Raw genomic sequence first — 15,992 nt, forward strand, 5'->3', positions numbered from 1 at the left:
TTCAGCAATGCAAGGTCTTCCTCCTTTAAGTGAGAATGTGCTTCTCTGATCAGAAGCCTTATATAGTACGAAAGCCCATTCTTGGACATGGGTCTCGAGGGTTTCTTGATGGCACACCATAAGGCTTCTGACTGTCCTCGAATAGGTTTAGACCTCTTCAGATAATATTTGAGAGCTCTGACAGGGCAAAGAACTCTCTCAAGTTCGTTACCTACCATGTTGGAGAGGCTAGGTATTTCGAACGATCTAGGCCAAGGACGTGAAGGAAGCTCGCTCTTTGCTAGGAATCCAAGCTGAAAAGAACATGTTGCAGATTCGGTTGTGAAACCAATGTTCTTGCTGAAGGCATGAACCTCACTGACTCTCTTAGCTGTTGCAAGGCAAACGAGAAAGGCAGTCTTGAGGGTAAGATCCTTGAAGGAAGCTGACTGGAGAGGTTCGAACCTAGATGTCATAAGGAACCTTAAGACTACGTCTAGATTCCAGCCTGGAGTGGAAAGACGACGTTCTTTAGACGTTTCAAAAGACTTGAGAATGTCTTGAAGGTCCTTGTTGGAAGACAGGTCCAAACCCCTGTGGCGGAGAACTGAGGCCAACATGCTCCTATACCCTTTAATCGTAGGTGTTGAAAGGGATCTCTCATTCCTAAGATGAAGAAGGAAGTCAGCTATTTGGATCACAGAGGTATTGGTAGAGGATATTGAATTGGCTCTACACCAGCTTCGGAAGACCTCCCACTTAGACTGGTAGACTCTACGAGTGGAAATTCTTCTAGCTCTGGCAATCGCACTGGCTGCCTCCTTCGAAAAGCCTCTAGCTCTAGCGAATCTTTCGACAGTCTGAAGGCAGTCAGTCGAAGAGCGTGGAGGTTTGGGTGCAACCTGTCTACGTGTGGTTGACGTAGAAGGTCCACTCTTAGAGGTAGAGTCCTGGGGAAGTCGACTAGCCATTGAAGTACCTCTGTGTACCATTCTCTTGCAGGCCAAAGGGGAGCAACCAGCGTCAGCCGTGTCCCTTCGTGCGAGACGAATTTCTGCAGAACTTTGTTTATTATCTTGAACGGAGGGAATGCGTACAGGTCGAGATGGGACCAGTTCAGAAGAAAAGCATCCACATGAACCGCTGCAGGGTCTGGAACAGGGGAACAATAAAGCGGAAGTCTCTTGGTGATGGAGGTGGCAAACAGATCTATGGTAGGTTGACCCCACAAGGTCCAAAGTCTGTTGCACACACTCTTGTGGAGGGTCCATTCCGTGGGGATGACCTGATTCCTTCTGCTGAGGCGATCCGCTGAAACATTCATATCGCCCTGGATGAACCTCGTGACCAGAGTGAGGTTTAGACCTCTTGACCAAATGAGGAGGTCCCTTGCGATCTCGTAAAGGCTCCTCGAATGGGTCCCTCCTTGCTTGGAGATGTAAGCCAAGGCTGTGGTGTTGTCTGAATTCACCTCCACCACTTTGCCTAGCAGGAGGGACTTGAAGTTCAACAGGGCAAGATGAACTGCTAACAGTTCCTTGCAGTTGATGTGGAGTAATCCTTGTTCCTTGTTCCATACTCCTGAGCATTCCCGTCCGTCCAAGGTCGCACCCCAGCCCGAGTCCGATGCATCCGAGAAGAGATGAAGTTGGGGGGTCTGGATGGCCAATGATAGACCCTCCTTGAGAAGGAGATTGTGCTTCCACCACAGGAGAGTGGTCTTCATCTCTTGGTTGATAGGGATAGAGACTGCTTCTAGAGTCGAGCCCTTGTCCCAATGAGCCGCAAGATGGAACTGAAGAGGGCGGAGGTGGAGTCTCCCTAGCTCGACAAACAGGGCCAGTGATGAGAGGGTCCCTGTGAGACTCATCCACTGTCTCACTGAGCAATTGCTCCTCTTCAGCATGCTCATGATGCACTCTAGGGCTTGGTTTATCCTGGGGGCCGATGGAAAAGCCCGAAAATCCCGACTCTGAATCTCCATTCCCAGGTACACAATGGATTGGGAGGGAATGAGTTGAGATTTCTCTATATTGACTAATAGACCTAGGTCTCTGATTAGATCTAAAGTCCAAGAGAGGTTCTCCAGACAACGACGACTCGTGGAGGCTCTCAACAGCCAGTCGTCTAGGTAGAGGGAGGCTCTGATGTTCGATAAGTGCAGGAATTTCGCTACATTCCTCATCAGATGAGTAAAGACCATAGGAGCTGTGCTTAGGCCAAAACACAGGGCTTGGAACTGATAGACAACCTTTCCGAAAACGAATCTCAGGAAAGGTTGGGAGTCTGGATGAATGGGAACGTGAAAGTATGCATCTTTCAAGTCCAAGGAGACCATCCAGTCCTCCTGTCTGACCGCTGCTAAGACCGACTTGGTCGTCTCCATTGTGAACGTCTGCTTGGTGACATACTCGTTGAGAGAGCTGACGTCCAGCACCGGTCTCCAACCTCCTGTCTTCTTGGCCACAAGAAAGAGACGGTTGTAGAAGCCCGGGGATTGATGGTCCCGGACTATAACCACTGCCTTCTTCTGCACAAGTAGCGACACCTCCTGTTGCAATGCTAGCCTCTTGTCCTCTTCTTTGTAGTTGGGAGAGAGGTTGATGGGCGATGTGGTCAGAGGCGGTTTGAGGCAGAATGGAATCCTGTAACCGTACCTCAGCCAACTGACAGACTGTGCGTCTGCACCTCTCTTCTCCCAGGCTCGCCAGAAGATCTTGAGTCTGGCTCCTACTGTTGTCTGGAGAATCTGAGAGTCAGTTCTTTCCCTTAGATGTCCTGGGTCCTTTCCGAGACTTGCTCCTGTGAGAGTCTGGACGGGAGCTACCTCGGCTGGGGGCTCTACCACGAAAGGGCGGTATGAACCTCGTAGCCGGGGTATCAGCCACTGGGGAGCGATAAGTCTTGGGGACAGAGGTGGTAACCTTAGACTTATGAGCCGATGAGGCTACAAGATCGTGCGTGTCCTTCTGTATCAGGGCAGCCGACAAGTCCTTAACTAGCTCCTCGGGAAAGAGGAACTTTGAGAGTGGAGCAAAAAGGAGTTGTGACCGTTGGCACGGTGTAATGCTGGCGGAGAGGAAGGTACACAGTTGTTCCCTTTTCTTCAACACCCCTGATACAAATAACGACGCTAGCTCACCCGATCCATCTCTGATGGCCTTATCCATGCAGGACATAATAAGCATGGCAGAATCTTTGTCCGCAGGAGAGGTTTTCTTGCTGAGGGCTCCCAGGCACCAGTCGAGAAAGTTGAACATTTCGAAAGCTCTGAACAACCCTTTGAGAAGATGATCCAGGTCCGAGAAGGTCCAACAAACCTTCGAGCGTCTCATCGCAGTCCTCCTAGGCGAGTCCACCAGACTTGAGAAGTCAGCCTGGGCAGAGGCAGGTACTCCCAAGCCTGGTGCTTCCCCTGTGGCATACCAAACGCAACCTTTAGAAGCGAGCTTCGTTGGAGGGAACATGAAGGAAGTCTTGCCAAGGTGTTGTTTAGACTGAAGCCACTCCCCTAAGATCCTTAAAGCCCTCTTGGAGGATCTAGCTAAGACAAGCTTAGTATAGTTGGACTTAGCTTGTTGAACTCCCAGCGAAAACTCAGATGGAGGAGAGCGGGGAATAGCAGAGACGAAGTGGTCTGGGTAAATCTCCCTGAGTAGAGTCAAGACCTTTCTAAAATCAATAGACAATGGAGAAAGCTTAGACTCCTCCACGTCTGATGAGGGATCAAGGTGTGCCTCCTCATCATCCGACACTTCATCAGCAGAGGGTAGCGAAGCGATAGGACCAGAATGCTGAACCGCAGAGTCAGAACGGGTAGGAACAATAACAGAGGTTTCCTCATCTTGAGGGAAAACCTGAGGCTCAGACTGCATAGGCTGAACAACAGACGAAGCAGAAGGCAGGCGCATGGGTGAAGGAGGTTGACTCCTAGCAAGAGTTGAACCCAAGGATTGCACAAGCTGAGCGGAGGACGGAGGTGGAGTAGTCCGTTCCTGTTCCTGTGAGATGAGTGGAGCATGAAGAGGTTGAGGTTGCGCAGAACAAGGTAAAGTTCTCGCAAGCTGAGGCTCCTGAGGCGCAAGTCCAGGGTGTAGAGGAGCTTGCCTAGTGGGTTGAGCTCGCTGCAGCGATGGTTGAGCAGACAGACTCACGGAGGGGAGAGGTTGTTGTACCCCAACCGAGAGTTGCACCACTGGTGGAGCAGAAAGGGGAGGAGGAGGAAGAGTGGAATAACTCTCCTGATCCCAAAGCAAGGGTTGCCTTAAAGAAGGCTGAGGCTGAACAACACTGGGAACAGCAAACTCCGAAAGTGGCTCAACATCGTACGCCTGGCAGATGGTGCTGCGACCAGGCGGAGCAGGTGCAGGCTGGGCGAGCACAGGCGGAGCGAGAACAGGTGGAGGGAGTGTAGGCGGAGGAGGAGGTGCAACACTCTCAGCCCGACACTCACGCATCAAGTCCGAAAGCTGAGCTTGCATGGACTGAAGCAGGGTCCACTTGGGGTCGGCAGAAACGATAACAGACTGAGGTAAAGTCACAGTCGGGCTCTGTAAAGGCAGAACCTTACTCCTCTTGGGCGGAGTACAGTCGACCGATGACTGAGGCGAGTCGGAGCTGAGCCAATGACTACAACCTGGCTGAGCACTCGCCGACTGAACTCTACGTTTAAGCGGTCTCGAGACCTGAGACCAACGTTTCTTCCCTGCATGTTGATCAGCGGACGAGAAGACGGGCTCAATCGTCTGCAGGTGGGAGTGACGGTCTAAGGAAGACACGCCCGCAACCACCGAGGATAATTCTGTGCGCCTAACAAGGCCTGTCGAACCCTTAAGCCCTTCGACCTTGCTTCTCCCCTGGGCATGGGAGCTTGCAAGAGGTCCCGGACTGGGAGGACGACTGGCTCGCACAGAAAAATCCTCACGCACCACACTGGCACCACTAGCACTTGGCACTGCACAGACACTAGCACTCGTCACAGCACTGGCACTATTTCCACCCACTGCACTCTTGACCTTCAGTTCTTTAACCTCGGCCATCAGAGACTTATGGTCACTTACCACTGATTCTACTTTATCTCCTAAAGCCTGAATAGCACGCAAAACAGTTGACATATCAGGCGGAGGGCACACAGTAGGTTCGGGGGTAGCCACTACAGGGGTAGGAAAAGGTAGGGGATCATGAGGTGAGGAAAACATAGAAGAGTGAGAAGAACTTCTCCTAACTCTACCTCTCTCTAACTTAGATGAATATTTTAAAAGACGGACAAAATCCAATTCCGAAAGTCCGGCGCACTCCTCACACCGATTTTCTAATAGACAGGGCCTGTCCCTACAGTCAGAACAAGCGGTGTGAGGATCTACCGAGGCCTTCGGAATACGCCTATTGCAAGACCTACATCGTCTATGGGAGGGAGCTTGCGAAACGTCAGACATCTTGTTTCAAAGAGTTAGCCAAAGGGTGATCCAAAAACAAGCAAAAATTCATAAACCGTTAATCAGTATTTATATAAAAGCTATCTAGCTAATATAAAAAAGATTCCAGTAATGCGACAGCCGTTAATCTAAGAGAATACTTCACCAAATTCCATGAATAAACTCGAAGACCATAAGCGTATCCCAGAACGTCTAGCCGGAAGCACGACAGAGGAATAATTGAGGAGGTGTCAACAACAAATGATTGAGTACCTGGCCACAGGTGGCGCTGGTAAGTACACCCCCTTCTAGTATTGTGATAGCTGGCGTATCCCTCCATAGAATTCTGTCGGGCAACGGAGTTGACAGCTACATGATTATCGGGTAAGTTTAATATTGAAAAAGAAGTTTTTTGCAAGGACGTACCGGTACATCCATGGGGGTAAAGGGATGAGTTTTGTGAAACGTACCAGTACGTTCTTTTGGGGGTAAACGGGTTAAGTTTGTAAATTGAAGACTTTCTACAGTAATTTTGTCCCTTTTCTTAGACTATGAATATCATATAAATTAAGCAAGGATATATCATATGAAGTTTCTATTTATTGCCTGTAGTTAGAAAATACACCATAATATACTAAAGTTTTAATGTGTGACTTAAAATTTTCTGCTTAGCCTCATTCTTGTCCAGCATACAACAAAACTCACCTTAAAACTTGAATTTATTTATCCAGATGACCATGTCTACCATACATTCTAGCATTAGCAATGGGAATGAATGTAAGCTTGTGATATCACCTATATTAAAATTCCCTGGTCAACAGTTTTCTTTAACATTGCACATGAGAACAAAACCCATGATGATGGCAATTCTGCCAAGGATAAGGGAATTGGTATTGTCCCTTCTTTGGGTCAGCTGACTGAGCATTTTGAGATCTTGCCAAAAAAAAAAAAATCAATAATAATAATAAAGGAGGGGAACAATTATTTCAAAATGTCTGATTGTACACAAAAAAATAATCTATGGCTATAGAAATATTAAAACGATTAAAGAAAAATTTAATTTTAATAAAACATTTTCACTCTCCCAAGGTTCATCATTCTCGAAGCCTCGCTAGTGTTGACGTCTATCACAAAAATTACGCTTCCCGTTTTCCCTCATTTCAATATCTTCATATATAACATTGTACGGCAATGATAATGGAGTGGGTAGCTCATTCAGTTTATTCATCAGCCACATTTGGTGTTTCTGGTATTGCGTTTTGCTTTGATATTCTAATTGAAAGTTAACTTCTAAGGTTTTAGCTAGCTTAATCTTCTACTGACTTTTAAATGTGTTTATGTGTTAATTGTTGGTAAAGGAAAAGAATAGTCCTTCTTTCTGTAACATATGTCATGGACAACATTGTGACATAAATACATGTAGTTGGTGTTCAGGATGTGACTTTAACAAACTTTTTATGGAGGAATATCCTTCAACTGCAGAAGTCATGTCTGTCATGAGGAAAATATTCAGTCAAGATAGAAAAGACATCTTATATGTGGAAAGAAGACATGGGAAGCTAATATGTAGGACTCAGTAATGTAAAACTGTTTACAGAAAGTATGGGATACTTTCACGGACTCTGAAACTGATATGGGATAACAAACATGAAATAGAATACGCATTAACCAATGATGATGAATCACTAATTTGCTGGAGGGTGAGGGTTATACATTATTCCCCTGACAATTAGAAAAAATAGTTTCAAAGGCTTTGTTCCTGATATTACTGTATTCAGAATTTACAACTTTGAAAATCCCTCATGATTGCTTGGCAACTATAAGACTCATTACAAAATACAGTATACTTAAATAAACATGAAGAAAACTGTTTTATATTACAGTATAAGTAAAATATTCTTACCCGTCACCAAAATTTATAGAAAAGGATGCATTTGTTGGTAACTCTACACCAGCTGGGGCACTGATCGTGAACTCTAAATTACCTGCAAAATACAAATACATTTTCTAATATTAAAATTGATTTCATGAAACAATCAAATACTTCATTAGAGAGTTTATTATTGCACAAAGAAGTGAACAACTGAGAATTTAATCATGTCTTTCTTTTAATGAATGAAAGATGTTCCTACAGTAAGGAATTTACAGAACTTCTCACTACTGTATATGTGGAAAATGAGATGGTGGGGGTGTAAAAGTAAGTTAATTATTATATAGAAATTATACAATAAATAGACTTAACATTCCTAGCTAGAAATGTAGCAAAAATGGCATATAATTAACTATGGGAAGATGGCAAGAATTTAATTTTATTTTCGCGTTGCGGCATGGAGTGAACAGTATAAATATTGCAAGTAGAAAATTATCCTGTTTGTTCCTGAAAGGAACAAAAGACCTTTCTTACTAGATTGGTGGGCTAAACAAGGCTGGTTGGAGGTTTAAAGGTTTAAAGGCAGTTCATGAATGGCAGAGGCAAGGGACAGTGACACTGCCCCGTCAAAGAGGACAATGCCCTAAAGACTGACCATATATACTTGTAAATATGATCAGCACTCAAGCTCCCTCTTCACCCAAGCTCCCTCTCCGCCCAAGCTAGGACCAAGGAGGGCCAGGCAATGGCTGCTGATGACTCAGCAGATAGACCTATAAGCTCCCCCAAAATCGCCATCCTTAGCTCATAAGGATGGTGAGGTTGCAGCTACCAATGAAACTATCGACTTTAAGCGGGACTCGAACCCCAGTCTGGCATTCACCAGTCAGAGACGTTACCACATCAGCCACCAGTTAAACTGGCATCTTCAATATTCCAAATATATCACATGCATGATAAGTAAGCTGTGTCTGAATAAGGATAAAAATACATAGATCTTAAAACTACACACACTCCTAACTTGGCGAGAGAAAATTTCCACTTCTAGATAGACTAGAACACATCTAATAACTTACTGGGACCGAAGCTGAGTAACTAGATGTTGAAAATTGCCAAATAAGTGTGGGCAGTAATTTTGTAGAATTACTGAGATGAATTAAATACATACATACATATACCAAAGGCACTTCCCCCAATTTTGGGGGGTAGCCGACATCAACAAGAAACAAACAAAAAAGGGGACCTCTACTCTCTACGTTCCTCCAGCCTAACCAGGGACTCAGCCGAGTTCAGCTGGTACTGCTAGGGTGCCACAGCCAACCTCCCCCGTTATCCACCACAGATGAAGCTTCATACTGCTGAGTCCCCTACTGCTGCTACCTCCGCGGTCATCTAAGGCACCGGAGGAAGCAGCAGGGCCTACCGGAACTGCGTCACAATCGCTCGCCATTCATTCCTATTTATAGCACGCTCTCTTGCCTCTCTCACATCTATCCTCCTATCACCCAGAGCTTTCTTCACACCATCCATCCACCCAAACCATGGCCTTCCTCTTGTACTTCTCCCATCAACTCTTGCATTCATCACCTTCTTTAGCAGACAGCCATTTTCCATTCTCTCAACATGGCCAAACCACCTCAACACATTCATATCCACTCTAGCCGCTAACTCATTTCTTACACCCGTTCTCACTCTCACCACTTCGTTCCTAACCCTATCTACTTGAGATACACCAGCCATACTCCTCAGACACTTCATCTCAAACACATTCAATTTCTGTCTCTCCATCACTTTCATTCCCCACAACTCCGATCCATACATCACAGTTGGTACAATCACTTTCTCATATAGAACTCTCTTTACATTCATGCCCAACCCTCTATTTTTTACTACTCCCTCAACTGCCCCCAACACTTTGCAACCTTCATTCACTCTCTGACGTACATCTGCTTCCACTCCACCATTTGCTGCAACAACAGACCCCAAGTACTTAAACTGATCCACCTTCTCAAGTAACTCTCCATTCAACATGACATTCAACCTTGCACCACCTTCCCTTCTCGTACATCTCATAACCTTACTCTTACCCACATTAACTCTCAACTTCCTTCTCTCACACACCCTTCCAAATTCTGTCACTAGTCGGTCAAGCTTCTCTTCTGTGTCTGCTACCAGTACAGTATCATCCGCAAACAACAACTGATTTACCTCCCATTCATGATCATTCTCGCCTACCAGTTTTAATCCTCGTCCAAGCACTCGAGCATTCACCTCTCTCACCACTCCATCAACATGACAAATTCGAAGATAATTTGTATTTTTCCTAACCATACAAACCTTAGCTATTTACAAAGGGTATTACTTTTAGCGCAGCTGAAATGACGAGCCAATAGTTTTTAACGAGGGCTAATTACCCCCGCGCTAGTTAGCGGGGGGTGAGGAAGGGTAGCTTGCTACCCCTCCCCCCTCCACACACCGGTGACTTGCTTCACTTCACTTAGAGGTAGGACTTGACTTGGGGGTCAGGGATGGCGGGCACATATGTGTAAATAGCTAAGGTTTGTATGGTTAGGAAAAATACAAATTATCTTCGAATTTGTCATTTGTTCCGTAACCGAAATACAAACCACGCTATTTACAAAGGGTGACTTATCCCTTAGGAAGGGTGGAAAGTCCCCAGCCTTACTGACTTCGGCTTGCCCGGGGGCTCGATCCCTTAGTGAGCAGCACTAGAGAGAGGGAGCCCCTGTACCTCACAGGTTCCTAGCATCGCTAGGAACGAGTGGCCTACATAAGTAGTGTGAGGAGGAGAGTGTGACTCGTCCTATGAAGTTGACCTTGAGACCTTCAGATAGGAATTCTAGGATAGGACGTTCCCCATACCACCTCGTCAGGGTATGGGAGACACAACAGTATTAAGCTTAATACTAGGAGCACAAAGAAGCATGGGTTACCTGCAGAGGTCGAGGTCAGCTATGCGAGGACCAGGATGCTGCTTCCCCAAGAGAGGGGAGAATGAAGAAAGAAGTAAGGGTCAGACATACTCTTTCATTCACACAGACTAAGACCGGGTAACAACGCCCTCAACCTACTGCTACTTGTCCAAAAAGGAGCCTGAGGTTAGACCAGCTGTTGTGCAGCCACCACAGGGCCGATAGAGAACGTATCGAGGCTCCTGTGGGTCACGTCTTGCAGGTAGTGGGCTGTGAAGGTCGTTTGACGCTTCCAGACCCCAGCTTGAAGTACCTGCGTCACAGAGAAGTTTCTCTTGAAGGCCAGGGATGTAGCAATACCCCTGACATCGTGGGCCCGAGGGCGACGTGACGGAGGAGGGTCAGGATTCAGGGCATGGTGGATAACCCTTCGAATCCAAGCAGAGATGGTGTTCCTGGTGACCCTCCTCTTTGTCCTGCCTGTGCTCACAAACAAAGCTCGCACATGAGGACGGACTGCAGCCGTTCTCTTCAAGTAGTACCTCAGACACCTCACTGGGCATAGTAGCAGCTGGTCTGGGTCGTTTGTTACAGAACGGAGACTCGCGATCCTGAAAGAGTCGAACCGAGGATCCGGCACTCCAGGATTCTGAGTCTTGGCCACAAACTCAGGGACGAACCTGAACGTTACCTCCCCCCCATCCCCTTGAATGGGCGATGTCGTACAAGAGACCATGAAGTTCACTAACTCGCTTGGCCGAGGCCAAGGCGAGTAGGAAAGCCGTCTTCCAAGACAGGTGGCGATCGGAGGCCTGGCGTAATGGCTCGAAGGGAGGTCTCTTGAGAGACCTGAGGACTCGAACCACATTCCAAGGAGGGGGTCTCACTTCCGACTGGGGGCAGGTAAGCTCATAGCTACGTATGAGTAAAGAGAGTTCTAGCGATGAAGAAATATCCACGCCCTTCAATCTGAAGGCCAAGCTTAAGGCTGAGCGATAGCCTTTCACTGCCGAGACAGAAAGGCGCATTTCTTCTCGCAGATACACAAGGAAGTCCGCTATTGCTGGAATAGTGGCATCGAGTGGAGAGATACCCCTTCCACGACACCAACCACAAAAGACTCTCCACTTCGCTTGGTAGACTCCCTCAGAGGACCTTCGCAGGTGCCGAGACATTCTCTCCGCAACCTGTTGCGAAAAGCCTCTCTCCGCGAGGAGACGCTGGATAGTCTCCAGGCGTGAAGCCGAAGCGAGGCTACGGCCCTGTGAGGGACACCGGAGTGGGGTTGTCTGAGAAGCTCGTGTCGTGGAGGAAGCTCCCTTGGGAGTTCCGTCAGGAGTTGCAGAAGGTCCGGAAACCATTCCGCGTGATGCCATAGCGGAGCTACTAGAGTCATGGAACAGTTGACCGATAGTCTGGTCCTGTTGAGCACCCTTCTCATCAGACAGAATGGTGGGAAGGCATACACGTCGATGTTGTCCCACCGTTGCTGGAAAGCATCTTGCCAGAGTGCCTTGGGGTCCGGGACTGGTGAGCAGTACAGGGGCAGCTTGAAGTTCAAGGCTGTCGCGAACAAGTCCACCGTCGGGGAACCCCACAAAGTCAGGACTTTGTTGGCTATCTGAGGATCCAAAGACCACTCGGTACTCACTATCAGCGAAGCCCTGCTCAGACTGTCGGCGAGCACATTCCTCTTGCCAGGAATGAAGCGAGCTGATAGTGTTATCGAGTGGGTTTCGGTCCACCTCAGAGTCTCTACTGCAAGATGGGATAGCTGTTGCGAAAAAGTGCCTCCCTGCTTGTTGATATAAGCCACTACCGTGGTGTTGTCGCTCATCACCACCACGGAGTGACCCGCCAGGAACCGTTGGAACTGTTGAAGGGCCAGAAAGACGGCCTTCAATTCTAGCAGGTTGATGTGTAGGCACTTTTCTGATTCTGACCAAAGGCCTGAGGCCCTCTGGTTCAGAACGTGCGCCCCCCACCCTTCTTTTGACGCGTCCGAAAACAGAGTCAATTCCGGGGGGAGGACGAGAAGACTCACTCCCTTTCGCAGGTTCTCGTCGGCCAGCCACCACCGCAAGTCCGTCTGTTCCAGAGACCCCATTGGGATCAGAGTGTCCGGGGAATCGGATCCTTGATTCCACCGGGACTTGAGCCGCCATTGAAGGGATCTCATCCTGAGGCGGCTGTTTGGAACCAGACGGGCCAGGGAGGATAGGTGGCCTAAGAGACGCAACCACGATTGGGCGGGGAGTTCTTTTCGCCTGAGGAAAGGTTCCGCCACCCTCCTCAGCCTTGCTATCCGGTTGTCTGATGGAAAGGCTTTGTGGAGATTGGTGTCTATTAGCATGCCTAGATAAACCAGTCGTTGGGACGGCTGCAGAGAGGACTTCTCGAGGTTTACCACGATCCCCAGATCCTGGCAAAGATCTAGAAGCCTGTCTCGGTGTCGAAGAAGGGTCGACTCCGAGTCTGCTAGGATCAGCCAATCGTCTAGGTAACGAAGGAGACGAATGCCGTTCCTGTGCGCCCAAGTCGAAATCAGGGTGAACACTCTGGTGAACACCTGAGGAGCTGTGGAGAGACCGAAACACAGCACCTTGAACTGGTAGATCTTGTTGTCTAGGCAGAATCTCAGGTACTTCCTGGAAGACGGATGGATTGGGATCTGGAAGTACGCATCCTTTAGATCCAGTGTACACATGAAGTCTTGTGGTCTCACCGCAAGTCTGACCGTGTCTGCTGTCTCCATGCTGAACCGGGTTTGTTTGACAAACCTGTTCAGAGCCGAGAGATCGATGACGGGTCTCCAGCCTCCAGTAGCCTTCTTTACAAGAAAGAGTCGACTGAAGAAGCCTGGAGAGCCGTCCACGACCTCCTGGAGAGCACCCTTCTCGAACATGGTCTCGACTTCGGCCTGAAGGGCCAGCCCCTTTGCCGATCCCATGGCATAGGAGCTCAACGACACTGGATTCGCTGTCAGGGGAGGTTGAGATGACGTGAACGGGACGCGATAACCTTGGCCGATCACTGAGACCGTCCAAGCATCGGCCCCGAGATGTTGCCACCTGCGGACGCAAAGCTGAAGGCATCCCCCCACAGGTGGACACGCAGGGGGACTGCCACCCCTAGGGCTTGCGGCCGCGGCCGCCACCCCTAGAAGTCTTGCCTCCCCTGGAGGACTTACCGCCCCTCTTGACCTTGGCTGGAAAGGGCTGGGGCTTAGACACCACTTTCTTAGCTGCCGGTGCCTGTTTGGGAGCCTTACGAGGCTGTTGCTGCTGTTGTGGCGGGGCTGGAGGCTTTAGGGCCGAGTTGTAAGGGCCCTGTGGAGGAGGGAGTCCGTGCTGGATTTCCTCCACCTCTCAGCCGTTCGCTCCAAGTCTTGAGGCTCAAACAGGCTCTCCCCCAGGAGGGAGGCATGTCGGAGCCTACACACATCTACGGCGGGGACCTTCGGATGGAATCTCTCGGACACAGCATCGCGACGCTTCAACACCGAGTTGGCCCACAGGGTGGTAACCTGGTGCGCCAAAAACTCGATGGAGCGGGTGCCCGAGAGCAAGAAGGTCTCTAGGGCCTTCCTATTGGTCTCCTTGGACAAGTCCTCCGATCGCAATAGGATGCCCAGAGATCCTAACCAGAAGTCCAGCCACGAAGTGGCCTGCATGGCACACTTAGCGACCTTCTCGTGGTTAAGGATCTCTGCCGCCGAGAACGACACCTGCCGGGCAGAGAGTTTCTCCAAGGGAACTCCCTTCGCCAGCTCCTCCACAGAGTGATGGAGAGGAAGAGCGAGGTTGTGCTCACCCAGGATCTCGAAATACCTCCTCTGCTGAAGGCGAGGAGAAGGGATGAGTTTGTTCCCGGCAGTGGAACGACTGGAGGAGGCAAGAAGTGCGAGCTGAGCATTGGCCCTAGCTCTGGCACTCTTCAGCCCCCGAGACCAGGGCAGAGCTGCACTGGTCTTAGGGGCCTTCCGAACGTCAAACACTTCATCCAGAATCGTGTCTTTGCCTTCACGGGGGGGGATGACTGGATCCGTAAGACTGTTAAGTTGCCTTATCAGGCTTAGGACCTGAAAGAAGGCATGTTCGGACTCTTGCTGTTCTCCTCCCTGCGGGCTGGCAGCTAAGTCTCCTGCCCCAGGAATCTCTTCCTGGGGTGATACGTGGACATTCCCCTGGGTAGTCGTGGGTTCCTGTCGAATCATTGCAGAGGATTTAGGGATGGTCTTGGAATCCTTGGGTTCCCTCCTAGGAGGGATACAGGATCCCAACAACGAGGTTCGAGGGGCCCCTTCCTCACGAGACGATTCTCCTGCCTGAAGCGAAGTCTCCCCCCCTGGTGCCGAGGGGAAGACTACCGCCCCACTGGACTCACCTGAGGACGGAAAGGCCTCGTCCACGGGAGAAGGAGAGAGTACTCGTGCAGGAGAGGGGACCCTCGAGACCGACCTCTTGGGAACCAACTTCGCCCTGGGGGAAGTCACCACGAAGTCCACTCCTCTCTTTCTCTTCAGCGTAGGAGAGACAGCCGCTGGTTTGTTACCCTGGCCGGCGAGTGCTGGTTTCATAACCCTCACTAACGCCCGTGCCAGCGGACCAAACCAAGTCTGCTGCTCAAAGGACACAGAGTCCGAAATCCTCGCTAAGGTGAAAGGGATCGGGCGATCCTTTGGAGTGGACACGACGGTACCTGCCTGAAAAGAAGGTGGGGAAGAATGCTGTACTGACCTGTCTTCGTCCTGCAATACCAACCTATGCTTGGATGGAGGTGATCCCGAGTGCCGTCTAGGAGCACGCGTCCCTGCTGCTACCACCGGCTGTGGAATTCGCCGCGAACTATGGTCGCGCGAGGGCGAACGGTCGCGCAAAGGCGAATGGTTGCGCGGGTGATCGCGCGGGCGCACAGGCGAGCGGTCGCGCGGGCGCACAGGCGAGCGGTCGCGCGGGCGCACAGGCGAGCGGTCGCGCGGGCGCACAGGCGAGCGGTCGCGCGGGCGCGCAGGCGAGCGGTCGCGCGGGCGCGCAGGCGAGTGGGCGTGAGGGTGGGCAGGTAAATGAACACGTGTCCGAGGCGACGAACGCAAGCGATGGCGCGACGGCGAGGGATCGTGCTGCTGCGTAGGTGAAGAAGATCGCTGGCGATAATGACCGCGTGATGGTAAGCGATGGCGAGCAGCATGTGTAGGTGAATGATCGCGTGATAGGGTGCGATGGTGATCAGCATCCGCAAGAGGGCGGTCGTTCAGGGTTGTGCGATGAGGAGCAGCATGCGTAAGCGGGCGATCGTGCAGGGTTGTGCGATGGCGAGCAGCATGCGCAGGTGAATGATCGCGTGAAAGGGTGCGATGGTGATCAGCATCCGCAGGAGGGCGATCGTTCAGGGTTGTGCGATGAGGAGCAGCATGCGTAAGCGGGCGATCGTGCAGGGTTGTGCGATGGCGAGCAGCATGCGCAGGTGAATGATCGCGTGAAAGGGTGCGATGGTGATCAGCATCCGCAGGAGGGCGATCGTTCAGGGTTGTGCGATGAGGAGCAGCATGCGTAAGCGGGCGATCGTGCAGGGTTGTGCGATGGCGAGCAGCATGCGCAGGTGAATGATCGCGTGAAAGGGTGCGATGGTGATCAGCATCCGCAGGAGGGCGATCGTTCAGGGTAGTGCGATGAGGAGCAGCATGCGTAAGCGGGCGATCATGCAGGGTCGTGCGATGGCGGGCAGCATGTGTAGGTGATCGCTGGCGAGCTGGTGATCGCTGGCGAGCTGGTGATCGCTGGCGAGCAGAAGGTC

At 50.2% G+C, this 15,992-nt stretch overlaps 1 protein-coding gene across 1 annotated transcript in view; it reads right to left on the minus strand.

The window, feature by feature from the left end:
• Window positions 1-15,992, minus strand: part of LOC137629437 (uncharacterized) — a 319,508-nt gene that overhangs the window by 161,978 nt on the left and 141,538 nt on the right. Inside the window, exon 26 of the mRNA XM_068360702.1 lies at window positions 7,297-7,378. Within this exon, the coding sequence (XP_068216803.1) occupies window positions 7,297-7,378 (82 nt within the window). The remainder of the gene's footprint in view (window positions 1-7,296; window positions 7,379-15,992) is intronic.

Source organism: Palaemon carinicauda, chromosome 2, assembly GCF_036898095.1.
Source record: "Palaemon carinicauda isolate YSFRI2023 chromosome 2, ASM3689809v2, whole genome shotgun sequence".
NCBI lineage: Eukaryota > Metazoa > Arthropoda > Malacostraca > Decapoda > Palaemonidae > Palaemon > Palaemon carinicauda.